The sequence below is a fragment of the Panicum virgatum genome, chromosome 1N (assembly GCF_016808335.1).
Source record: "Panicum virgatum strain AP13 chromosome 1N, P.virgatum_v5, whole genome shotgun sequence".
NCBI classification, from domain to species: domain Eukaryota; kingdom Viridiplantae; phylum Streptophyta; class Magnoliopsida; order Poales; family Poaceae; genus Panicum; species Panicum virgatum.
The window spans coordinates 13,753,712-13,780,393 of NC_053145.1; the positions used below are offsets into that span (position 1 = coordinate 13,753,712).

The 26,682-nt window shown below is 42.2% G+C and overlaps 3 protein-coding genes and 2 long non-coding RNA genes across 8 annotated transcripts; 2 read left to right on the forward strand and 3 right to left on the reverse strand.

The window, feature by feature from the left end:
• The first annotated feature begins 1,629 nt into the window (after window positions 1-1,629).
• LOC120655238 lies at window positions 1,630-6,321 on the forward strand. Of its 4 annotated transcripts, XM_039932986.1 has the most exons (4): window positions 1,630-1,999; window positions 2,635-3,424; window positions 3,521-3,666; window positions 4,454-6,321. In XM_039932986.1, exons 3-4 carry the CDS (start codon window positions 3,590-3,592, stop codon window positions 6,024-6,026), a joined length of 1,650 nt encoding a protein of 549 aa, XP_039788920.1. In that variant the 5' UTR covers window positions 1,630-1,999; window positions 2,635-3,424; window positions 3,521-3,589; the 3' UTR covers window positions 6,027-6,321. The 4 variants fall into 4 exon arrangements, with proteins under 4 accessions (XP_039788920.1, XP_039788919.1, XP_039788918.1 ...); XM_039932985.1 differs by having other exon boundaries at window positions 2,622-3,666; XM_039932984.1 differs by having other exon boundaries at window positions 2,635-3,666.
• A 1,639-nt stretch (window positions 6,322-7,960) lies between these two features.
• LOC120655239 lies at window positions 7,961-8,776 on the reverse strand. The gene is made up of 2 exons (XR_005667381.1): window positions 8,713-8,776; window positions 7,961-8,269 (listed from the first exon to the last, which is right to left on the reverse strand). It is a non-coding gene; the product is annotated as an uncharacterized LOC120655239 (long non-coding RNA).
• Window positions 8,777-9,249: 473 nt separating this feature from the next.
• On the reverse strand, window positions 9,250-11,141 carry LOC120653322. Its single transcript, XM_039931085.1, has 3 exons — window positions 10,820-11,141; window positions 9,698-10,263; window positions 9,250-9,608 (listed from the first exon to the last, which is right to left on the reverse strand). The coding sequence occupies exons 1-3, from the start codon at window positions 11,139-11,141 to the stop codon at window positions 9,480-9,482; spliced, it is 1,017 nt and encodes a 338-aa protein (XP_039787019.1). The 3' UTR covers window positions 9,250-9,479.
• A 4,750-nt stretch (window positions 11,142-15,891) lies between these two features.
• On the forward strand, window positions 15,892-17,683 carry LOC120653323. Its single transcript, XM_039931086.1, has 4 exons — window positions 15,892-16,637; window positions 16,729-16,822; window positions 16,902-17,205; window positions 17,400-17,683. Exons 1-4 carry the CDS (start codon window positions 15,892-15,894, stop codon window positions 17,681-17,683), a joined length of 1,428 nt encoding a protein of 475 aa, XP_039787020.1.
• Window positions 17,684-23,569: 5,886 nt separating this feature from the next.
• Window positions 23,570-26,346, reverse strand: LOC120655240. The gene is made up of 5 exons (XR_005667382.1): window positions 26,267-26,346; window positions 26,069-26,181; window positions 24,953-25,433; window positions 24,771-24,864; window positions 23,570-24,143 (listed from the first exon to the last, which is right to left on the reverse strand). It is a non-coding gene; the product is annotated as an uncharacterized LOC120655240 (long non-coding RNA).
• Between the last annotated feature and the right edge of the window lie 336 nt (window positions 26,347-26,682).

The window sequence follows — 26,682 nt, forward strand, 5'->3', positions numbered from 1 at the left end:
ACAATACTAACCGATTTGTATATACTCGGCGTTGTTTTTCTTTATACTCTGTATTGCAGAGTTAAAATGGTAAAAAAATTGAAAAAAATGGCGCAGAGAAGGATTCGAACCAGCCACCTTGGGCTCAACAGACACGGCAGCTACCACTGCGCTACCTCCTCTTTTGTGACTTTCTTTTTCTTTACATATATATAATCTTTCAATAAAAAAGGAAGGCAACCTGGGTCCCACTGAGCCATGCGATTGCCCCTTGCTGCCTGATGCTGTGCGGGTGTGGGCTGATTTCGGCCCATGTAATGCATGAAGCAGTTTTGAATATTTTCTTTTATTTACTAAAATACTGAAAATTGTCTATTTGTCTGAATTTTTATGTAACTCAAAAAATAGTGATTACAATTTTATTGCACTCCTAATAATGTTTAGTTTCCATAAATATGCATAAAGTTCAATGTCATGTCAAATTAAATTTTGATTCAATGTTTAAATGCATAAAATTCAAATTCAATTTCCAATTCATTACAAAAACTTTAAAAATAATTTATGTCATGTTCAATGTGTGATTGTTTATTAGTATTTCAACATATCTAGTTCATCCCTCACCAAATTAGTGTTGCATAGAGTTTGAAATCGTTATGAGGTATTAAAATCCTAAAGTTTGACGTGACTTATATGAAATAAGCTGAAAGATATATTCATTTGTGAACAATGTATAGTGTCACTTTATTGAAATCATATGAAATTTTTATGACAAGATTATTGAAATCATATGAGCTATAATAGAATGGAGACACTTAAATATAATTTTTGGGATTTGTTTAGTTATTATTTGAGATACTTGTAGTTGAAATAGTAATTACTTTCAACAAGCATGTAGAAATTCATTTAAACGATAGAAAATACAAACTCTTTTTGTAAATTCTTGAAACTCCTAAATGACAACTTAGATGTTGTCTGTTACATGCAAAAAAGTGTATTGATTTATATAAAATAATTATTTTTATGTGTTATTTCACAATGGTGCAAGAAAAAGAAAAAGAAAAAAATATTAAACTGGGAAGGAATGAAGTAAGGCCTGCTTCAGCCCAAATAGCCCAACTATTCTGGATCGTCGATTCTGAATCTGATGGCTTTGAACGCTCTCCAATAGTATAAAATCAGGTGAAACCCTAGCTCCTCCTCTCTTCCTCAAGCCGCCGCGAGAGCAGGGAGTCGACTCCGACTCTCCCTCCTCCCCTCCTTGCTTTCCCCTCACGCCGTGTCGCGCCCAGGGTTAACCTTACCGGTGGGAACCGGTCCGGTTTGACCGGTTACCGGTCAAACCGGTCCGGACCGATTCCGGTTTCGGCCGGTACCCAACCGGCCAAAATTCAAAATTTAAATTTAAATTCAAAAAATGAAAAATTCCCAAAAAATTCCTAAAAATACTTCAAGTTGCGATGAATCTAATGGTATCAAATTTTCTCAAAAATTCGTTCATTTAGTATAGTTTGCGGGAATTTAAAGTTAAATCAAAAAAGAAAAAAAAAATGGACCGGCCCATTAAGGCCCATCAGTCAAACCGACCAGTAACCGGTCAAACCGGTCCGGTAAACCGGAACCGGAGCCCGGCGGTTATAAAACCTGGTCGCGCCACACGCCGCACGCCGCGCCGCTCGCATCCTCTCCCTAGATCCCCGCGGACCGCTCCTCCGTCGTCTCCCCTGTAGCAAAACCCAACCAGCAAATCCTCCAGATCCCTCTCTCCCTCCCGGTCTTCCCTCCTCAGATCTATGAGCTGCTTCCCTCAAGTCCACGAGCAAGCTCTCAGCGGGTCCCTTGCGACAACCCAGAGAGAGTGGCGATCCTCTCCCGTGTCCTCGTCGATCTGCTCACCGCCGCCGCCCTTCGTTGACCAAGGCTGCGGGTGTGGCCAGCATCTTCGTCGGGGTCCCTCCCTGCGAGCGGCGCGTTGGGGCCGCACGGCTCTGCGCCAACTGTCCCCGGCCTGTCGCACACAAAGGTAATTGCGCACCCAGAGCTCTTCTTCGAACCCTCACCTTCCCTGTTGTGTGGATCTGACGGATTTTGCACTGGTCATCGCCGGCAGCCTCCACCGCCCTCCAGCTCCTTGCCCTCTCGTTGCACTAGTCTTGTTCTGTTTTCCTTTGCGCTAAATATTTTGAGTGAATCTGCTCGGCCTTACTTGTGTAGGCGTGCGGCAGCAGCTCGTTCTGTGTCCTATGTATGCATGATTATTTGGGTAATTAGCATGCTTTGGCAAAGCTCTAGAAGCTCGATTTATCTTGATCAAGTGAGGTTGTACAGATTATACTCGTGATACAATACAACCTGTGAAACAAGTACTTGTCTCTGAAAAATGCTAAACTCAAGATGAGCATGCTATTGTTTTCATGAGCTTTTTTGTTTATTTATTTTATCCTAATGTGGTCTAGCATAAACTAAAATTTTGCTGAGATAGATTGGCAATAAGCAAATATTTCTTTGCACAGTAATCTGCCCCTGGAACTTCCCTCATAGTTTTTGTTAGAAAGTTCCACAATTTTTTATTGCATTAGCACGTAGCAATTTGATTTGGTAAATAAAGTCAACTGGTGCTCGACGATGGTCCTGATAAGCTGTAGCTATCCTGTGCAGTGTATTGTTTGTGACCTACTAGCTGATAAGAGCCTTTGAGCCTGTCATCCATCAAGATAAGTTCCCGATCTCTTATAATAACAGTCATACCATGTTTGTAATAAGAAATAATTAATTGTAGCTATCTATCCTTAAACTTTGCTATACCTATTCTATTTTTAGAACTTCGGATTAGAGGTGTTCTCAACTGCTATTTTGCTAGACTGAAAGTACTAGTGCTAGGAGGACCAGTTAGATATCTATCTGAAAATAGAGTTCTTGCTAGATGGACGCACTGACTAATGAGGTATTATATACATGTGCTAATTCAGTTTGGGTGTTGCATATATTTGATGCAGCTATTGCCTTGCCTCACCTCGGTTCATATAAAAATGGATCTTATTACTGGCTAGATCGTGTGTCACTGCATATTTGTTTCAACAATTTGATGTCAGATATTTGTTCAAATGCCTAACTGAGCCTATCAAAACTGCAAATCTAAATTTAACTTCTCTGCTACGCATTGTAATGATTGTATAATACGTATATGTTTTGTCATCATTACCAGATGTGGTTTTTAGTGTAGTCAAAGTTAGTTGGCTATGCTTATGCTTGTTGCCATGTTGATATACTGATAAAATGAATATCTTTTAGAAATTTCTACTGGAAATTTTAGCACTATTATCTCCTGGAATCTCCTGGAAGTTGTAGTAATCACTTTTTTAACACATAGTAATAGTTGTTCAACCTGTGCAGTACTGCAAATTTTGTACTCTACTAATCTGTAGAGAACATGGATAGATATAGAAATGTAAGATCTGAATATGCAAGACTTTAGTATCCTCATAATACCGTATGAAATTTGCCATGTACATGTGCATCTGAACTTTACAATATATATGTGCAGGTACAACATGGTTGTGGATGTGAATGAGATGGGCGTCAAGCATACATGTAGATTTCTGCTAGGTCAAAGATGAAGAAGCAATCTGTGTTGGAGGTGCAACTTGAGCATTTGCTGTGTCAAAATGGACTGAGCAAAGCGTCATGGTGGTATGTTAGCTTTTGGTGGAACTAAGCTTTTGCAGGAATCAAACTTGTGTTTGCAATTCTGCTGAAACCTATCATTTTTTTTGCTTCTGATGCTACAATGGACGACAAGTGATGCTAGATGAAAACAAATGTATGTGATCTGTTGATTTAATGTCATGCTGAATGGAAACCTGATTCATGTGATGTTATTATTTTTGTGCTGGAATTTTTGTTTCGATAAATGGGTGGAAAAATTGGGACGAATTGGTGTGCTGAATTTTTATTTGGGCTGTGTATATAGTGCTGAATTTGGTTAGTTGGAAATTAATGGTGGGCTGAAAAATATTTGGCCCAAGTTTGTGGACCATGCTGAATTGGGCCCATCCACAAATGGGCCGTGGTGCTGATGTCACCCGGCACGTCAGCAACCATGTCATCGGCCACGTCAATTTACACATCATCATTGCTATCCACGTCTTTGCCAAGTCAATAGCCACGTTATCCTCCATGTTATCAATGTATGATGTGGCAATTGAATCTGTGACGAAAATTATACTATTTGTGATATTTATTTTCGTCATAGAGAACGGGCTTGGGTTGGGCTTTGGGGGCTCGAGGACATTCTATGACGATTTCAAAACGTTATGGATCAAGCAATCCGTGACGAAAATTTAAGGAACGTCACGAGATGTGATCTATGACGCTTAATACATGACACTATTTGAGATTGTCATAGATACTGTTTTATGATGATTTTTAGTGATTTATGATAAATTTAATTGTCATGGATCATCAGATTTTTTTTTAGTGATCCTCTCGGGCCCTGCTGGCGACGCCGACTACACCGACCATTGCAAGCTGGACGAGGTCCGCGCCCGCGAGATCGTCGTCGACACCGTCAACATCGAGCGCGAGTTCGCCTTCGATCCGCTCCTCGTTGCACTCGTCGGCTTGAACGGCGTCCTCACAAGCCAGTACATCAAGTCTACCATCACCTACTGCTTGCCCATGGCGCTCTGGGTGCAGAGGATGGGGTATCCGGCATCTCACCTACAACATGTTCGACACAATGCCATAACAGCGGCGTCACCCTGGCTTTGTGCTCAGCCATCGGACCACTTGCTATCCACAAGGGTTATTCCTCATGGCACACCAACAAGGGCTACTTATTTGAGCACAGCCAGGTCAGGTACATCACCAACGCCATGCTTCTGAACTCAATGGGTGTTGTTCTGTCTAGTCTAGCTACAACGATTCCTGATGTCCAAAAGGTGTTTGAGGGACTGCTTGCTTCTTATCCAGTAAAGCTATATCCCTTGCCTACTACTTTTGTTGACAAAGGACCACGGAAATCTATTCTCAATGTTGAGCATGTTGGCATCTTGCCAAAACCGCCATGGTCATTATTATGTCTAGAACATGGCAATTCCAAGGCATGGAGTTCAGGCTGGCATCAATTCAGTAAGACCTTTAGTTTGCAGCACACATTGGAAGGAAGACATGCAATCAGTCCACATGGTTCTCTAGATCAATTCCACAAATCCTTTGTTTCACAACATTGCTTGGAAGAATTATTGCTCAATGGTGTGCACTGTTCCATGAAGCTGATGGAAAGCCTTTTGATTGGGAAAATCGCTACCTATGTATCTGACAGTATGGCAACATGCTTATGGAGGATCCTACTAGCATCGATATGGCAACACAGAAATGAGTCATCCAGTTCATTGGTCAGCAATCAAATCATGCATTTTGCCATCCTGTATGCAAAACTTATGAATGAAGGTGCTAAAGATTTTCAGTTGGATGCATGCTTTTGGAGAGGCCTCACTTGCTACTCAGATGCTATTGTCAAGTTTGCTTCGTCTGGATATCTGCAAATTAATGACTTGGACCAGCGAAATGATATTGATAAGAACAAGTGGGTGCTGGATCTTGACCTCTACTGCTTTGTATTTGCATATGGAGTCCTACAGATGTGGCTCAAATTCAGCTTGTACTTGGCATGGTTGACCTATTCGTCAGAGAATGTGGCTGTGCATTCAAATGATCAGATTGCTCGAGCATTATTGAACAAAAGAGAGGTGTGGCTGAAGCACAGTAATTCTGGTAGTCCCATGTTTCAATCTACAAGCTCTGAAGTCTTCACCAGTGTGCTCCTAACAAAGCATCTTGTGCTTCAGTTTGGTGTTTCAGTTTGGTGCTTATTCAGTCAAGCAACTGATATGAAGCTGGACCAGATCAATGTGAGCTACAAGAAGCTGTTGATGATCTTTAGTTGGGGTGCAACTTATGGCTGCAAGGAGTTGATCATTTGCGTGGCTCTGGATGGGCAGCATGAGCTCCTTATCACCCTGATTAGTGCAAAGCCACAGTGCAAATGACAAAGGACTTGAGCAGCAGTAGCTTTGTTCATTGGCGATGGGGATCCCGGCGATTGCGGCTTGAGGGCAAGCCGCATTTCAAGCGGTGGGGAATGTCACGAACAGGACCTCCTCAGGAGTGGCTGCCAGGTGGGCCAGGCTACTATCAGGATGTTTGGCTGACAACCATACTTTGCCACACTTAAGATTAGACAAGTGCTGCAAAGAATTTGGCCACCACAATTTTTTTGTCTAAGAGAATCTTGCCATTTTTTTTCTTGACTATTACATGTGGAGCCCAAAAATATCTTTACTAAGCTTAGTTATCAACCAAACACCTACCAACTTGATCAAACTTGCCTAAAGTTAAGTGTGGCAAAATGTGGCTAGCAACCAAACAAAACCATATATATTGTCGTCGTGACAATTTGTCCATGAGTCCATCTATGTATATCAGAGTATACGGGTGGGCAGGTGGGCTGCTTTAGTAAATAGGTCCGATAGTATTTCGTTGTATGCTGCAGGCTACAAAGGAGTAGCTAATGACTGTATTCAGATCCCAAAACTTCACACGCAAAAACATCACATCGAATATTTGGACACATACATAGAATATTAAATAAAATTTATTTATAAAACTTTTTGCACGTTGGTTGTAAATCGCGAGATGAATCTAATGAGCCTACTTTATCCATGATTTGCAACAGTGATGCTACGCTAACCATCTGCTAATTATAGATTAATCATGGATTAATTAGACTCATTAGGTTCATCTCACAATTTAAAACCCAACCGTGCAAAAAAATTTATAAATAAATTTTATTTAATGCTTCTAAATAGCAAGATTCTCTTTCCAAATTTTTTTTGTCAAAACATCTAAACACGGTCTGTAATATTTTTATTGACATGGGAAGTGTGTGATGTGAGAAGATATGATAGGCCAACAATATATTGACAGGGAGTAGACAGAGGAAGCACGTGACTTGCTGAATTGTTTTCTATTTTATTTTTCTTCCTTGATTGACACTCGATGGAGTTGGTTTTGGTACTTGTCAGGAGTATCAAATATAAATTAATTATAAAACCAATTATATAATTAGAGGTTAAATCACGAGATGAATCTATTAACTCTAATTATTTTATCATTAACATATATTTATTGTTGCACAATATGATTAACTTACGGATAAATTAGTTTTAATGGATTCATCTCCCCACTTATATATGCAGTTGGTTTTGTAATTAGTGTATATTTGATATTTATTAGTGTCCAAACATCCGATGTGATGTGACTAAAAGTTAGTCACAGGAACCAAACGACCTGTTCTTCCATCTTTCATTCTTTCCATGTTTTTTCTTTTCTTGTTCTTTCCTCATATTCCAAAATTATTTTTATTTATTCCATCTAATTATCCTCTTTATGTTTATTTTTATATTATTTCTATGCACTAATCTCATATAAATATTCTTTGGATTTATAGTTTGTCTTTTCACAATTTAGGTTATCCATCTTTATTTTATAATTGGATGCCAATAAACCTATATTTAGTTATTTTCATATTTAACTATTTGTGCATAAAGAAAATAATTGATGCTCAATATATATTTATTTATTCATATTATAGACTAGGTTCGTGCCCGTGCGTTGCTACGGGCAATACAGATCATATATAAATGTCATTATAATTTTAATGGCGAGAAATCAATTTGGTAGACACAAAGAAAATTGCTCGTAGCAACGAGTTGATACTATAAATCCTGTTGTAAAATGATACAGACTGCCTCTTAAGTCTATGTGAAAGCCTTGAGTGAAACTCATGTTAGTGGTTGCTAAGATTTGTACTATGTATTGTAGTAAAAGAGGACATGTTATAGACAACCCATATTATTCTATCATAGAGTTCAGGGAATTATAAACAAAAACCAAATCACAATCTGGGAGACTAAGCACTCTATAATTGCCCAAATCTTATCAGCACCATTTATCTGGGAGATAAAGCACTCTATATTGCCAAGGTTCTTGCGGTAGATTGTACAACAAACACTTCAATGCCACACTTGGGGAAAAAAACTAAAAAGAGTACATACCAATCAGTAGGAGACAAATTGTGTACTGTTTGATGGAGTGTTTTCCTGAAATATGAGCAAAGGTAAACATATGTGACTCGAGCATATTGATTGCAGGAGCAATGTCTTGCGACATTCTTGAATATGGGAGATGCTGCTTTCTTTGCAGATAAGGACAGCTACATAGCATTGTTTTGCTGCAAATAAAGATGACAAGAACAATAGAACATTCAAATTCATTTTATTTTTTGGTTCAACACTGATTATCCAACTCGAAACACAATGACTTTCCCATGGTAATCCAATTCCATTTCTCTTGTACACAGTCAAAAAGAAAAATTACAGTTGTTAGTGCTGGCAAACATATAGCAGTAATTTCCATCAAAAGCATTGCATCATGGTGCTTCCTAATTCAGAAGAACAAGAATTTTGCAATTTTCTATTTGATATCATTAATATGGCTGGGCTGCTTTAGAACAGTAACTTGTGCAAACATCACTATAACAATATGTTCAGGGTTTCCTAATTCAGAAGAACAAGTTACCCTCTGTCACAATATTTAAGGCATATCATGACATTAGAGCATGATTGCATCATCTCTTTGTAAAAACAATACTACTGATAGAGGGAGCTAACAGACCTTTGCACAGGTTAGACCTTTTGGTATATTCTGAAATGAGTACTCTTCTGAAATTATTACCCCCCCCCACCCACCCCACACACACACCCACCCACTCGGCAAGTGTTTGATGAGCCAGCTTCAGAAATCCCACATATATTTCTGCACACAACAAATGATGACAAAATCAGGAGCAGCATAAGTATTCAATTTGGTGCACATACATCCATTACATGCTAGTACCATTAAAATGCGTGGAACACATGGTCAGTTGCCGTTCAGATTTAGCCATGAATGGGTGTGTTTAGTTCCCACAAAAACTCCAAACTTTCCATCACATCGAAACATTAAATATAACAAATGACTCATGCATGGAGTACTAAATGTAGGTAAATAAAAAAACTAATTGCATAGTTTTGATGTACGTTGCGAGACGAATCTTTTGAGCCTAGTTAGGTCATGGTAGGACAATATTTTTCACAAACAAACGAAAAGTGCTACAGTGTCCGATGTGATTTTTTCTCCCACCTTTTCAAGGATCTAAACACACCCAATGTGATTATTGAAATCACATAGATCATGAACCCCAGGCCTAGAAAAATCTTGTCAAGTAGGTATCATTATTTTTTAGGCTTTACCAGTCATATTTTATAGGCAGATAATGTACTGTATCAGTAACTACTGTATTGTTTCTGAACATTAGATATATGTTGCTGATTGCATAGTAAAACTTCTTGATAAAGCTCTAGGCAAAATTATAAATAAAAGTGCCTAAGACTAATGTTAATTCATAGTATAATTTGGAGAGCATGATCTTGCTCAAGTATCCAAGCCCATCTTTCAGCACCCAATTCACCGCGGCTGCAGCCTGCAGTGGGTATCGCTCCTTTCCCTAACCCAACCGCATAGAGAAGCGCCTGAACAACACAATTCAGGGAATACAAACGCTACACATTACCTATCAGCTTGAGAGAATTGTCACAAATACTCGGATGTCCACCGATACCTGAGTGGAAAGCACCCCGCTGATCTGGCTCGCCACGCTCTGCACGGCGCGCCAGAGCGAGTACTTGAGGTAGTCGCTGCTGACGTTGTGCGGGTACCCGTCGGGGAGCAGCAGCTGGACAGCCACATCGGTGCACCGGCGCCACGAGCGCTCCAGCTGCCTCCGCAATGCGGCCACTTCCACACTGGAACCTGCGCCGTTGGCATCCCCTTCCTCCCGCTTCGACCCGTCGTCCCCCGCGATGAGATAGGAGGTCCAGGTCGGGTCCGGCACGAGCCGCGTGCGCGCGCCGCCCCTCACCTCCCAGACTCCCCCCGCGTCATCTCCTGTGGCGCTGAGAGCTTCGGGGAGCACGGACGCGGCGCCGGACTGGAGGAGCAGGAACAGGAGGAGGAACTCCGGGTGGAGGGCCTGGAGCCACCATCGCCACCACCCGTCGCCGGGGTCAGGAGGGTCCGTTCCTCCGCCGCCTTCACCTCCTCCTCCTCCATCGTTGCCGCCTGTGTCTCCACAGCCGCCGAAGCCGCCTGGTGGAGGGGGCGATGCCGCGAGGGGGGCGGCAAAAGCTTAGCGGCGAGGCGGAGGAATCACAGACGCGGCCGGCGCGGCTTCGGGAGGTGGATCTGCAGCGTCGGGGGGCGGGGGAGGTGCGGTGGCGGGGTCGTGAGGGGTAGGTGCGGCGGCGGGGTCGTGAGGGGCAGGCGGCGCATGGAAGCCGAGCGGCCGGGACGCCGCACCGTGCGCCGGTGGCCTGGACGCCGGGTCGCGAGTGTTAGAAGAAAAATAGTTAATTAGTGATCAATTAGTGTAATATTTAGTTAATTCTATAATTAGTGGATAATTTCTATTTGGGGAACTGTCACCCCAAAGGGTGCCCCAAATGGGTCATCCCAAAGGGAAATGTTCTTTAGGAGATGTCTCTTGGTCTTGTATATAATTACAATCAATCAATAGAGATAACCATCATTTACAACACGTTATCCGACACTTTTGTTCTCCTACTAAGCGACGAGAAGGTAAGAAGAAAGGCCGGCGGGCCTCTCCCTACACAGGAACTCACCGTGGAGAAGCACTCACGGACGCCGGCGACGAGTGGCCGAATTGGCGTCCTAGGAACTCAACGGCCGCTCTCGGTGGCGGTGACGGGCCACCGCGACCACCAGCGTGCGGCGCACGGGGTGCCCTTCGGCAAACGGCGGTGCTTGGGCGTGGAAGAGACAAGGGCCAGGAGGCCCGGCGAACGGCGGCGGCCGGTGCAGGCGGACCCGGCGGCGCTTGGACCGCACGGGTGCGGCGACCGCGCCAAACGCCGGCGACGGCTGCGGCGGTGGCGCTTCACATGGGAGCACTGGAGCGGCAGCGGCGCTCGGCAACGGCGCTGCAGTGCTGCGTGCGGCACAGGGGCGGCGGCCCCAAAGGGCGGTGGCGGATCCACACCCCCCATGGAGGCGGCGGGGCAGTTCCAGGGACCAGGGGAGGCGCCCTTTCGAAGCCAATCCTGAGCGCCCAGCCCCTTTGCTCTTCTACAGGCCAGTCACGATGGATGGACTGGTGTGGGCCTTGCAGGCCGAGAACACCGAAGGCCAGCCCATCAACCTTGCTTTCTTTTTGAAAAATATTCAATTAGCCCCCAAGTTTATCCATATTTATATATTTTAGAATATATAATTCTGTATGCATATATTTGAGGATTTCCTGGGTGTGTATGAGACTTGTAGTAACTCCAGCAAACTTCAAATGACCGGGGGAGTCCATATATATAGGCCACCAAGTGGAGAGATCCGTTGGGAGCCGTTACCCAACTTTCTGCATGGCGTCGGATAGACCGACGGTATGGCACCGGTTCATCCGGTCACACTGTGCCACGGGTAGCCGTTGGGCCTCTGACAGATGACATGGCAGTCACCGGTTAATCTGGTCAGGAGGCATCGGTTCATCCGGTGCACTTCAGTTCATCCTGTGCTGAAGGAATCTTCAGCTGGCTGCTGATGTCATTGCTCCGACGCAATGCACCGGTGCTCGTCGGATCATCCGGTGCTGAAGATTTCGCTTCAGCGCGCTTGACATGCTCTCTGGTCAATCCTCCGGTGATTGCACTGACGCTCCTTTTTGGCACCGTTGGTTCATTCGGTGCCACTTGGCTCTTTCCCCCACCAGAGCTGCAAATTGCACCGACGCCTATGCGTCGGTTTATCCGGTGCTAACCGGATAGACCGGTGTCCCTGCATCGGTTCATCCGGTGCAGCTGTTCTGTGTAGAACTCGTCCATTTCATCGTTTTTTGAGTTCTTTCTTCGAGTTTTGCTTTGCCTGGCCTTTTTCTTCTTCCCTGGATCTATCAATGTTCACTTGACAAACTTATTAGTCCCATTAATTGCGGTGTCACTCAATCACCAAAACAGTGGCCTAATGGGGCCATGTTCCTTACAATATCCCCTTTTTTGGTGATTGATGACAACACAATCAAAGCAAGCATAAATTTTGCAAAAATTGACAAATTGAACCACTTACACTTTCTTGGATGCTTACCATCATCCAATGTTGACATGACCTCCCCCTAAATCCATTATTCCCTCTTTGTTTCTCCCCATGTTTGCTACTTCCTCCATAGATAAAGCTACTTGCAAACTTCTCCCCCTTTGATAATCTTGCTTTGCAAACTTCTCCCCCTTTGATAACCTTGCTTTGATTCAAACTTCTCCCCCTTTGGAGTCAAATCATCTAAAAAAAGCCTTGCACATACAATATAGCTCAAATGAAAAAGTTAGTAGTCTAGGGAGTTAGTTCCATGAATCATGATTCAGTTGTATGATATCAATGAAGATACCAATTGAGCAATTACTAAGGTGGATCACAAAACATGAAACTTGTATGATATGAGCTAAGCTTTCCACAAGTGTGTGCACGAATTGATGATGTGAAAGTCAAGTGCGCAACTAGACATTTGAATGAGAAAGCTTAAATCATATCATGCACGGAGGTAGCTCTATAAAAATAAAGAATTGACAAGGATACCAATTGAAAGAGTAGACCTTGCATACCTCTGGGGATTTTAATTACCTTGCATGTACCAATTTGAAAGAGACTTGTGACAAATACTACTAGATTTTCCCCCTAATACAACGCACGAAATGTGTTGCAATATGCCATATTTGGTTGCAATAGCCGCAATTGCAACCAATTTATTTCGTAAAAAAAATACAGCTATATGTCTCGCTGCATTAGCCTGTAGCGACGCATGTCTTTTTTTTGTTGCATTAGTTTTTCTATTACAACACAATGAGGCGTTGCAACTAGCATCTACGGGCTCGCTCGTGTTGGTTGCAAATTATCATATTGCGACGCATTTGCTGTTGTGAGAGGTGCAATTGCATCGTACCCAATGCGTTGCAATTCCTAAAATGTTGCGTTGCAAAGTATTGTATTGCTTCACTCTAGTTGTGGTTGCTATAGGTGAATCACCTCTATTGCCACGAGAGTGTTTTGGGTGCTATATGTGGTTCCCTTCACTACAAGAAATACCCTTATGCATGACGGTTTACCCATGACCTTCCAAAAAATCATCATTGAATGTAGTCATCTGTGACGGTTCAACCCAAAGGTGATAGATATATGACGTTTAGTTAAATTATGGTCACAAATGGACGTCACCAATTACTTTGGCACCTATGTTGTGAATCTATGATGGACTCATGGGGAGGTCACAGATAAATCTTCCAACATGGCGCTGATGTGAGCGTCCACATCGTTCCTACGTGTAATGCTGACTGCCTGACTGGGAGGCAAGGGGGCTGGCGCCTGGTAGGTGGGACCTACCTGACGGTATCAGGTGAGGAAGCTAAATGTGCAAAAATTAATGGCGCAACCAGGAATCGAACCGCAGCCCTCGATGTTCCTTAACCACTGCGACACTGCAATATTTTGGTATGGTTCCGATCTATTTTTTGTTTAGTACTATCTCAAACAAATTATAGTGCTTTGAGGTTAAGGAACCATTTGACCAGACCACGCTCATCCATGCCGGCCGCCCCTATCCACGACTGCGAGCCGTCCGTCCCTATCCACGGGTCATCTGACCTATGGCGTTGGCGGCGACGGGTGGTGCTGGTGGTGGTGTAGGAGCTGCTAGCAGTGGCGTAGGTGGTCCTAGGTAGCGGCAGCGTAGTGGGCGGCAACGGGAGCGCTGCCGGTGTCGTCGGTGGCAGCTGTGCCGACGGTGGAGAGGATACTGAGGTGCAGCGGCTCCATCAGGGGCTCCCCTTGCACGAGATCCATCAGTGAAACCTGCAAATCTTGCCTCAGCTAACTTCGATTGGTATGGATTTGGATGCACAGTTTAATTCAGAGATGTCATTTGTTCGTTGATGTAGTGGTTATAATGAAGATTTTTTTTATTTTCTGCAATTTCTTATGTAGATGGATAGACGTTGGATTCATGGTGCTCTGTTTACGCCTCAGTATATTTTTGGTGTGCGATCTTTCATGAACTTTGTTAGAGAGAGGTTTACTGAGGATGAGCAAATTTTGTTCCCATGTAGTCGTTGTATGAACCACCAATCTCTGCATCAAAACGAAGTGGAGAGGCACCTACTGCTCAATGGCATGTCCAGCACATGTAGAAAGTGGATAAATCATAGAGAGGCCAGCGATGTTCATGTTTTGGAGGAACCAGCAGTACTTGAGGATGCAAATGTTGATTCTTTTGTTTCTGAGGAGACTAATGATTGTGGACTTGAAGTGATGTTAGGGGAACTCGACAGGTCTGAACAACATGGAAATGAGGCTGGACAAGATGAGGGAAACCCATCCAGTGACGTTGCATCACATTTCAAACAGTTGATTGAAGAGGCTAAGCGTGAGCTATATCCTGGTTGCAACAATTTTTCAAGGTTCACATTTGTAATCAAGATGCTCCATGTGAAGTCATACTATAGGATCACTAACTCAGTATTTTCTGCAATTTTGAAGATCTTGTCAGAAGCTTTCCCAGAGTTCAATACTATTCCAAAATCATATGAAGAAGCAAAGAAAATGCTTCGTGAATTAGGACTTGGTTATGTATCAATTCATGTGTGCCCCAACAACTGTGTGCTATTTAGAGGAAATCAATATGCAGAATTGGATAACTGTCCAGTTTGTAAGGCATCAAGATGGAAAGACCCTGAGAGGAAGAAGGTTCCAGCTAAAGTATTGCGGCATTTTCCATTGATCCCTAGGCTACAAAGGTTGTTTGTTTCCAAGAAAAGATCTGAGGAAGCACAGTGGCATAAGTTGAAGAGGAAATACAATGAGAAGGAAATGACCCATCCCGCAGATGGAAAGGCATGGGGAGATTTTGACAACCGCTGGCCTGATTTCGCTCAAGATGCACGAAACCTAAGACTTGGACTTGCCACAGATGGTTTCAATCCTTTTAGCAACATGAGTTCATCTTATAGAATGTGGCCTGTTTTTGTGATTCCTTACAACTTACCACCTTGGGCATGCATGGATGAATCTAATTTCACTATGGCTTTGTTGATTCCTGGTCCTCATTCACCGGGGAAGGCCTTTGATGTCTTCTTGCAGCCTCTTGTAGAAGAATTACATGAGCTATGGTCAGGAGTGGATACTTTTGATGCTATGACCGGAAAAGAATTCAAGCTTCGTGCTGCAGTGTTGTGGTGCATTCATAACTATCCAGCACTAAGTACCCTATCAGGGCGTACCACGAGTGGTTACTTTGCTTGTCTCCATTGTGACAAAAATCCGCTGTCATATGCCATAAGGAGAAAGATATGTTATATTGGGCATTGTCGTTTCCTTCCGAGAGGTCATCGTTTGCGCAAGGACAGTGATTTTGTATCACTCCATGATAGCAGTGCGAAGCCAGGTACTTTCACCATAGAAGAGCTGCTAGAAGAATTAGAAAAGGTTAGAGGTGTTAGAGTAGGATAGAAAAGGAAGCGTTCGGGGAATCGTGTTCAAATTTGGGGTAGAAGGATTTGTTTGTGGGACTTACCATATTGGCCAACTCTGAAGCTTAGACACAATCTTGATGTCATGCATATTGAAAAAAATGTTTGTGAAAGCCTCCTTGGTACCATTCTGGACATAAAAGGGAAGTCAAAGGACACAGTTAATGCAAGGCTTGATCGGGCTGATTTGAAAATTATAAAGGAGTTGCCATTATAGCATAGTGGAGATTCATATGGCATGCCCAAAGCTCGATATACGTTGTCCAAGTCCAAGAAGATTGAATTTTGTAATTTCTTGAAGGAGGCGAAGTTTCCAGACGGATATGCTTCAAATATACAAAGATGCTTCAATGCTGACTCAATCAAATGGCAAGGCCTGAAAACTCATGACTGCCACATTCTTTTGCAAAGGATTATACCTGCAGGACTAAGAGGGCTGTTGGATGATGACATCTATCAAACAATTGCTGAGTTTGGCAAATTTTTTAAGGAATTGTGCAGCCAAAAACTGAATAAAGATGTCTTGGCTCGTATGAAGACTGAAATACCTATCATATTGTGCAAGCTTGAGAAAATCTTCCCCCCTGCTTTTTTTGATGTCATGGTTCACCTTGCTGTCCACTTGCCTGATGCGGCCATCCTCCGTGGACCTGTGCAGTTCGGGTGGATGTACCCAGTTGAACGACGCTTGTATACTTTGAAGAGGTCTGTTAGAAACAAGGCACGCCCAGAAGGCTCAATTGCAGAGGCTTATGTGGCAGATGAAGCTCTCACATTTTGCTCGAGATATATGGATGATGTAGAGACAAGGTTTAATCGACTCCCAAGAAATGTTGGATTTTCAGATGAATCAGCCTATACTGTTGGTGTTTTTGGGCACGGTGTTAATCTTATTGGTGCATGCGATCTTTCCTACTCTGAGGAACTTGATAAGTTGGCTTGGTATGTTCTCCATAATTGTGATCAGGCTCAGAAGTACATAAAGTATGTTCTTAAATCTCTCTTTTGTATATTATATCTGTTTTTTTTCATGATTTTCAGGCTGAGGACTTACTGTATTTTTTTTGAGTTACAGAATGTTTGAAGATGAATTAACAGCAACAGGAGTGGCTGGTGCATATCTTGATAGAAGGACAGAGCATGGATTTGGGAGTTGGTTCAGGAATTATGTTAGTATTTTATTGTTATCCTAAACTTTTTGTTGTGTTGTACATAATTATTTTGGCGCTGAGACATTCCCTTTTGCAGATGTGGAAGTTGAATGCCTCAGAGGAGGTTGATGATGATTTATTTGCCCTAGCTTGTGGCCCTGACCTTAGAGTAAGATCATACTCCACATGTGTTGTCAACGGTGTGCAGTACTGTACCGTCGAGCGTGATAAAAACAAGAAGACACAAAACTCTGGGGTGGCCTGTGCAGGCGCATATAGAAGTGAGATAATTGATTTTTATGGTACATTGAAAGAGATTATTGAGTTACAGTACAACGCCAAGAATGATGGTACAAAGAGATATGTTGTTGTTTTTATATGTGACTGGTACAAATTGGATGGTAAGCATACTGCAGTAAGGGATGATGGATTTTTTAAAAGCATCAATATTGGTAGCTTGTGGTACAAGAAAGACTGTTTCATTTTGGCAACTCAAGCTACACAAGTTTTCTATTTGCCAGATAATAAGAATGGACCGAATTGGAGGATTGTGCAGACATTTAAGCATCGCATTTGTACAATGTGTCTGAAATAGATGGTGTCATATCCACTGCTGCACCCTATCAAGAGCATTCATGTTTTGTGGACACGGGCAGAAGACCTGAAGTATTTGAGATCTTACCTGACATGCCTTTAAACAGGGTTGATGAAGATGGCCTTCTTGTTGATGTTGCTGAGGTTGCACGACTTACAAAGGAAAATCAATCAAAGACTATTACTGAAGATGAAGAGAATGATGAGGTAGACGATGACACATTGATGGAGTACTGTAGTGAAGAAGAAGATGTCCCTGTTGAGGTAGATAGTGACGATGAGTAGTTTCTGTATTAGTGAACTGATCATTAGTCATGTATTATCTTGTAATAATTTCCCTATTTAGTATTGGAAACAGCAAGACATTTCTGTTTGGATCCTGACCATATTATGTAATTTACCTGTTTAGTATTGGAAGCTGCCCCTTTTGGATCATGACTATTTCTGTTTAGGACAGAGATATGCTAAACTAAGGAGTAAATTTTGGTGGAGATCTTGACCAAATTTCATGTACATTTTCGAATTTATGCCCATTTTCAAATTTCATGACCTATTGCTATTTTTAATAGAAACTGAATTACTGAATTACTGACGAAACTGAATGGCTTAAGCCATTCAGTCGCTAGGAACAGAGGAGGGGCCGGCCACAGGCCAGGAAATTGGGTGCCAAATCCGTGAGCTGTGGTACTCCAATTACAAAAGTATGAATCTAAAGATTGAAGCACTAGGATCCAGCTATCAATTTGTAGAAATGTCCAACTCAAGTGCGTTTACTAGAAATTATTGTTTCGCCAATGGTTCGGCGCACTTAAGCCGGTTTAAGTAGGGATGGCAACGGGTATATATCCAACGGGTAGTGGCCACCCATACCCGTACCCGCTAGAACTAAATATACTAGGAGGGTTTAATTGGATTTGAGCTTAATTCATAGGTCATATGGGCTCAAATGAGTTAGGCACTTAGGTTTGTTTGTTTTTTCTGCGGATATTTCTTACCCGCAGGTAGGCGGGTATAGGTAGTATAAATCCGCACTCATACCCGGCATACCCGACGGGTATAGGATGTTGCCCAATAATGTACCCACGGGTAGAAAATCATTCCATACCCGCCTTCTTGTCGGGTACTTGGGTTTCGAATACCCATTGTCATCCCTAGGTTTTAGTCGGGCGGTTCCGCCGCACTCCGCCTCGCCCGACCTCTCCAGGCAGGTTCCGCCTTGCCCGACTTCTGCGAGGACTCTGCCTCTTTCGACCTTTGCCGAACCTCAGTAGAGGGGACATTTCCGACCGATTCCCACCGATTGATCTAGGTAGTAGATAGCTAGAGTTGAACCTCTATGAAAACAGAACACCATCAACCGACTCCTGTGGTTACTGGAGAAGGACAAGACCCACAATTGCCTGCTCCAAAACAGGAAGCACACAACCCAGCAAAGAGATCCACCCTCGCCGGCATGGAAGCTGCCGAGCCGGAAGCGAATCCCACCAACGGGGAATAAATACCCGTGTAATCTGTATGAACGTGTTTGGAATTTAAAATTTTGGTCTATAGAAATATTGTGGATTTTTAAGTATATAGAGATACCAAGCAAGTATATAGAGATACCAAATTTGGTTATTACTGGCAGTATTTTAATATTTTCATAGCTAAGAAAAAGCCCACTTCAAGAAAAAAACACCCTTAATGTTTTGGCGGGCATTCTAAAAAGTGTTGGCGCGCGCACCCTAAAATTTTCGCGGCCACCGCCCAGCGGCCTTCCTCACCTGGACTAGGACTTTACCAATCTACCCCGCACACCTGGACAGTACTGCATCTAGCATAGGAAACGATGAGGGTATTTTGGAGATATTGCAGCACTATATAATCGGGCAACGCCGCCCCCAAATTCCCCATTCCTCCAAATCTCGCCGCCAACGGCGCCCCAAACCCTAAGCCGCCCCAAATCCTGCATCGCCGCTCCACCATTCCGCAGCCACCGCTTCCTCTTCTTTCGGAGTACCCGCAGAACGCCGATGTCGCCGAAGAAGAGGGGAAGAAAACCAGTGAAGAGGCCACGTATGACGCCGATGTTTGCAAGTAAAGTGTCTCTCCTGCATCCTTAGTTTCGAGTGATCATGGTCCTTCATCCTTATTTTCCTACTAACCCTATCTGAGTTTAAAATGCATGTGTTTCTTGGTTCAAAAAGTCTGATTGCCATGGTAGGTTCAGGGTTGGTGGTGTGCTGCTGTGTTTCTTAACATCTTTGTTCGTGCCGACATCTTTTAGGGCTATTAGTATTCTTGCTGCCTCTTAGTTCATGCTGGGTGTAGTGAACTGTGAAAAAATTAAACTCCTGAGGAAGGTTGCTTTGATTCTTTTTCCTTCCAAAGATATGCTATGTCTGATTGGTATATAGGATGGGCTATATGTTCTGTGTTTCCCTAATTTTCAGTTTGTTCCTTATTAATGCAGATGCTCCGCTTACTGGCTATGAAAAAGAACACATGAGACAATGTCTCCTCAACGACGCAAAGATGCGAGAACTAGGACTTTCTGCATTATCTAGCATTTTTGTGAACTCTAGGATTTACCCAGAAATCCAGCAGCAACAGGACACAGAAAACTCAGGTTCAGAGTACAATGGTGAGGATGAGCCTGACAGTGATGGCCATCTAAGTGATGATGCCCTACAACCTGACACAGAGTTGGGGTGTACGCTTGCTAGTTTATCGTATAAGGATAAGGTGCTAGTAATTCCATTTTTTTCTTGCTCATTATTGCATTTAATGTTTATCTCCCCAATTGTACATTTGATTGGTTCTTTGTAGAAAAAGAAGACAAGAAGAAAGGTTACCAAGGGAGGTGTTCAGAAGGCGCAACCTGACATGCAATCTACTAGAGTCACAAGGTCTAGGAAGAATCGTCCAGCTGATGTCAATGTAGCGATTAATGAAGCTGAAATCTCCAATCAGGCTGTAAAGGAAGGTTAGCCCTCACATTCGTGTAACAAATCAAACTCAATTATAAAAAATAGCATTCCATAGGACTACTACTAATTCTATCTTGCATTGTAGCTGTTGCAGGCCAGAAAAATGGCTGCCTGACTGGAGATGAGCACGAACAGACTCTGTTGAACCTGGAAGGACACACTCCAAGTGGCGCCACAGTGAATGATGTCACTGAAAATGAACAAACTCAGCGTGGCAACGTCTCTGAAGGTGTGTATTTGTAATTCTTGCACAATGTAAACCTTTCCATAACATAGAACAACACTGTACTTAAAGATATCCTTTGTAGATGACCCATTTGATGAAGAGGACAGGATGAGGGGACCTAATATTGGGAGAGAACTTGATTAGATGACTCGCTCGAGGAAAGGGAAACTTCCTTTGGTTATTGAACCAGGGAAGAATAGACCAAACTCAGTGATGATTGCTGCAAAATTTGCAAGTGAATGCAACATTGCAGTAAGGAACCATGTACCGATATTTGCACATTGGAAAGAGTACATGAAACAACCTAATATAATCAAGGTGTACATATGCAGAGTTGGTGTAAGTGTTCAACTTGACTCTTTCCACTGTTTATTTCCAACAATAACATTGTGTATTCAATAACAATTAGCAATGTTGTTTACTGTTACCAGACAAAGTTTCATACGGATGTAATGGCAGCACCCATTAAAAAAGCATGTGTGGCTATGATGAAGAAAGCTATTCGCCAGCAGCGCTACAAGCTCAAAAAGAGGTATTTTAATGCTTTGCCACTACATATGGTACCCAAAGAATCTCCTGTGACCTCAATGACTGATGAGCAATGGGATAAACTTGTGGCACACTGGAAAAATGAGCAAAAAATGGTAAGTTCATCCCACAGTTCCAGAACTCATCATGTTGATGTCATATGTGCCTAACAACAGAACTGTGTTGTTGTAGGTGACTTGTGCGACGAACAAAACAAATAGGAGCAAAGTGCAGTACCATCAGACAACTGGTTCTCGTAGCTATGAAATGCAGATTGTAACTTTGGTGAGTACAACTCCACTGGCACTTTCACTACATGCTGTTTGATCAACTCAGTTTAGTTTCTTTATTGCCTTTCATCTGCATTACAAATATATAGAATCAGCAACAGCTTTTTAAAGTGTCCTTGTTTTAATTCATTTTTAGGCGGACAAGTACAAAAATGAACCACCAAATGCACTAGAACTATTTAAAGAGATGCACTACAACAAAAAGAAAGGGTTCACTCCTGAAGTTCAATCTCTTATTGTAAGTAAAATCATAATTATTTCACAACCAAATGATACATTAGTTTCATATGTCATGATCATTGAGCTACCTATGTCTCATCCACTACCAGGCTGAAATGGAGGAGAAGCTAAATGAACCTGTAGATGATGGTCAGGAACCGAAGGATGTGACTGAAGTGGTCTCTGAAGCTCTTATTCAGAAAACCAAGAAAAACAAATTTCTTGTAAATGTGGGGGGTCAAAAGCGTAGCTACTTGTGTCAGTGCTGAGCGCGACCTACAGGAGGAACTAGTGGTGGAGAAACAAATATCAAGTGATCTTAGGGAGCTTGTCAAGACTCAGCAACAGCAAATGGAAGAGATGATGAAGAAATTTCAGGAATTAGAAACAGCAAGGGCTAAGCAAGAAGAGGAGTCGAAGAAAAGGCAAGTTGACACTGATGAACTGATTAAGGGTTTGCTGTCCATGATTCTAGGAAGTCAAGGAACACAGTAAGGTTGTCTTGGGTTACTGGCTGGCGCACCTATGCTGGTCGATGTTTCTTTTGGTGATGGATGCATTTTGGCAAGTTGTCTTCAGGCAATGTTGGTCAGTGAACAGGAGGATGCCTGGTTATTTTGTTTGAACAGATGCATGGTCTTTTTGTTTGAACTGATGCATGGTCTTCGAACAGATGCATGTTCTTTAAACTGATGCATGTATCTGTGAACTGTCGTAAGTCTGATACATGGTCTTCGAATGGATGCATGTATCTATGAACTATTGTAAGTCATGCATTTCGTAGCCTGTGGTGTGCCAAACTTTCCATGCAACTCATTGCTACTATGTTGGCATATTTAGATGTTTCTGTGATGATGGAACATCTATCTATTTATGTGTGATGGCATATTTATATATTTATCTTTGATGATCTGTGACAACCTGAATGGTTTGAATTTAAATATGATTTGCTATCAATTTAAATTTGAATTATGTATCAGTTTCAAATTTTAATGTGGTGCAATTTAAATTTGAATGTTTGCTGATCTGTGACGGTCCACAATAGGCCAATTCTACTGCGCAACTGGGCTAGCCCAATAGTACCTGCTGCAATATGGGCCTAATTAAAACTAAAAACTGCACAACACAGCAAATTCAAATCCAACGGACTACAATATGGGCCTCATGAATAATGGGCCACAAAAAGCCTACTGATTACGTGGCAACATAGCAGCCACGTCAAATCCAGCATCACCAAATGACATGGCAATAGTTGACGTGTACCAGAATTGTGATGGTTCATTCCATCACTATTGCCTTTTGCTATTGTTACCGACCAGTTCATCCATGACGAACAGAAAAGCCAACCTGTGACGATCTATTTTGGTCCAACAAATGTATGACGCGGGATACATGATGTTTTTTTGCAATGGTCATCGTGAGTTAACTGAGACGCATTTTCACTTGTCTGTGACCAAAGTAAACCGTCATATATAAGGGTATTTCTTGTAGTGCTTTATTACCACGAAGTTGATTTCGATGCTATAAGTGGTGTTCTCTATTGCCACGAAAGTTGTTTGGGTGCTATATGTGGTTCCCTCTATTACCACAAAGTTGATTACGGTGCTATAGGTGGTGTCCTCTATTGCCACGCAGATGGTTGTTATAGGTGGAACATTCTATTACCACCAAAATGTATAGGTTGGAGGCAATAGGTGGAGTATGCTAATGCCACCTAGTTTGATTGGTTGTAAGATGTTTTCTCCGTTGTTGCTTCGAAAATGTTTTGGTTGCCAAAAGTTCATCTCTCTATTACCACCATAATACAAGGTTGCTAGTAAGGTGCCCGTGCTAACGCCACAGATAAATTGCAGATTATTTAAAAAAGACAGGGTCCAAATATCCAACCATCACCACAACCATCACTGGCAGAAATGTTAGCATTGTTATAGTTGAAAGCTATACGACAAACAAAATAGCCATCTGTTATCTGCTGTTTGAAAAATATTACAAACAGATTCTCATAATTATATTCAAGATGTCTTCAAAGTTCCGTCTGTATTTTGTCACGCATCTGTCATTGAAGCAACGGAGCTATGGTTTGTAGGCCATATATCAAAAAGGCTACACGCACCTCCCAAGTTCCTCTCATCTTCAAACTCATCTTGCATGCCAATTACAATTCTGCAGCCTCATTGTGATAGTGCCCTAAAATATAGTAACACAGACATGACATATACATGCCATATACGTACAACAAGAAGCTCCAGCACAAAGTTATTTTAGTGTTTTCATTGAAATGCTATTGCTTCAGGAAAAAGAATGTGAAATACATTTGCAGAATCAATGAACAATATGCTCCAAATGAGTTTTTAGGATGCTCAAAAATATATCAAGGACACAAAACATACAGATGGAATTTGCACTTACGGGTTGGCCCGCCACATTCCTTGAGTAAAGAATACCGCTTAAAATCTCTACTAGGCTGATGAACATGAAATACTCTTATTGCTTTATTGTATCCAGCAAAGAGCCTATAGAACAACATAAATCCAGTGAATGAAACAGTCAAAAAGATTTTACTTTGTTTGTTTATCTGGTATTATGCCACTTGCATGGTATTTTTTTCTTAAACCAGTTGGAGAGGAATTTAACTCTGCTATGTGCGGTGCAGAGACAAAAGCATCTTATATATTGATGAAACACAACGGGAGCTGAATGGTACATGGTACAGGGACGCTTTCAGCAATTCCTTGCTAAAACAAGAAGTAGGTACTGTTTGCTAGACATAACTGATAATGATTTGAACGTGATCAAAATATAATGCGACAAATTGTGTTACCTATGAAGGTATGTAAAAGTAAAGGGTAAACAAATGCATCAAGCAAATGCCCTAGCCAATTTCGAGTGGTGGCTCACATGATTATAAAATTAAGAGGGATAGCTAACCAACCATGTCTATCAAACCAGCATCCCAATACAGCAACTAAAGCAAAAATTGGATAATATATTTTAGTCAGTTCAAGAACAAACCATCAGATTTATTGATCAGTCAAGAATAAACCATTATATATATCACTTATGCAAATAAATTTGCAGCATATAAAAGTCTGGTACATCAAAAAGCTCAAGTAAATATATATGACTGCCTCTGCACGCACCTTCAGCCATGGGTGACAATGTCACCCACAACCACCTCACCGCCGTCACCGCAAGCACAAGCTGGCCACTACTGCATCACCCGCCCGATCACCGCTAAAGTGCATAATAACGAATTCTTAATCTGATGCATATTTTTGGACCTTTAGTTGCAAAAAGGTAATTTATCAAAATAGAACTTCACCTCAAATAAACGATCAGTATGCTTCACAGGCCGCAGCATATTGAGACAAGGCTACATTTTGGTAAGTTGATGCATGAGAGGAACCATCTCTACAATGTAACATGCAGACATTGCAGAACTTGATTGGTGGAGCTTTGGTTATTTATGCCAGGAATCTATTTCTGCAAGCTTCAATAAACATGGTAAGGAACACCAAGTATCAAAGGCACCATACAACATGATGATGCAAATGCAAGATTGCAATGCATGAACTTCATATACTTCATGATTCGAACTTCAAGAGTGAAGCCATAAGTGGATCACATAATATTTCAATATATAAAAAACATAAATTTTAGATCATATGACTCATGTGAGGTACTGAAATTAAGTGGAGGCAACTCAAATAACAAAGTTAAAGCGAGTAGACCACAACGCTACGTTTACTTGCCTTCACCGAAGATCAAGAACGTGAGCTAAGCACGGTCCGAAGGTGCATCACCTGTTCACAAGCATAGCTCAGCACCAAAACAAACACACCTCATAATAAATACATCGAGTAAGGCAATCCTACGCCCAAACCCAACGTCCTCACACAATCATTGGGTAAATTTGAGGTGAACCTTAATCGGACAATCTGACAGATCCTGCAGAACAGTCCTACTAAAACAGTCATAACTGAAGCACCAAAATTCGTATGAATATGAACTTTACCAATCTGGAAATCTTGTGAAAATATCTACAACTCTTTTAACTACCAGAAAGTCCAATTCGGCCATTAAGATTTCCTAAACTTCATGTTAACAGACGCTACCCAGAATTACGAGACTGAAAAACAGTCAGATTCAAACTTTTGTTTCTCCCTCATCTTAAATCCGATTGAGGTGTTCTTTGTGGCCACGGAAGGATCTCGAAGTCTTCTCCAGCTCATATAAAAGTTTAATATTTTTTTGAGATCAATTATATCACAAAAAACTGCCACGAACAGAAACTGCGTAGATTGACAGCGTGATGAGAACAGCGACGAGGGTAAACCCTTAACCCTAGTCCGAACGACAACTAATACCGCTACTCCTATGAACTAAAAACCTTTAAAACCAGAGGGAAATCAAGTTCTACAGCAGGGGCATGTCTCACCTAGGGTTTCCCCTTGAAAAGATCAAAGGCGACGGCGACGGCGACCATCCAAACAACGATTCCCCCGTTTTCTTGGCGGCGAGGGTCACGGTAACCCTTCGATTGCCCCCAATCTGCAGCACACATGGGGGAACCACCATGAACAGCGAGGAGAAGCCATGGAGATGGGAAAAACAAAAAGAGGAGAGGAAATCCTACCGGTTTTTGGAGGGGAATAACAACGACGGACGGCGGCGTGCCCTAATCACCCTCCTCTTCTCTTCTCTTCTCTTCTCTTTCTCTCCCTCTCCCCTCTCTATTCTTGATTTGGTCACGGAAAGGACTGGCGGCAAAGGGAGGGGCGCCAGCTTAGGGTTTTAGAGGGGGTCGGCTACTGGTCACGGATACTGTAGATCCTCCCGTAGCGCGGGCCCGCCCGTTTAGCAACTTAAAAAAACTATAACTCTTTGATCCGAACTCCAAACGCGTCATGTAAATAGTAAAACAGAATAAACTCGACGAGCTCTATGCAACTACAGTGTCCATTTTTACATTCGAGCAATAGATAAAAAAAGTTAATTTTGGCTATCAACTTTTGAATAACTCAAAATGTTGAATCAAAAAAACATCTAAGA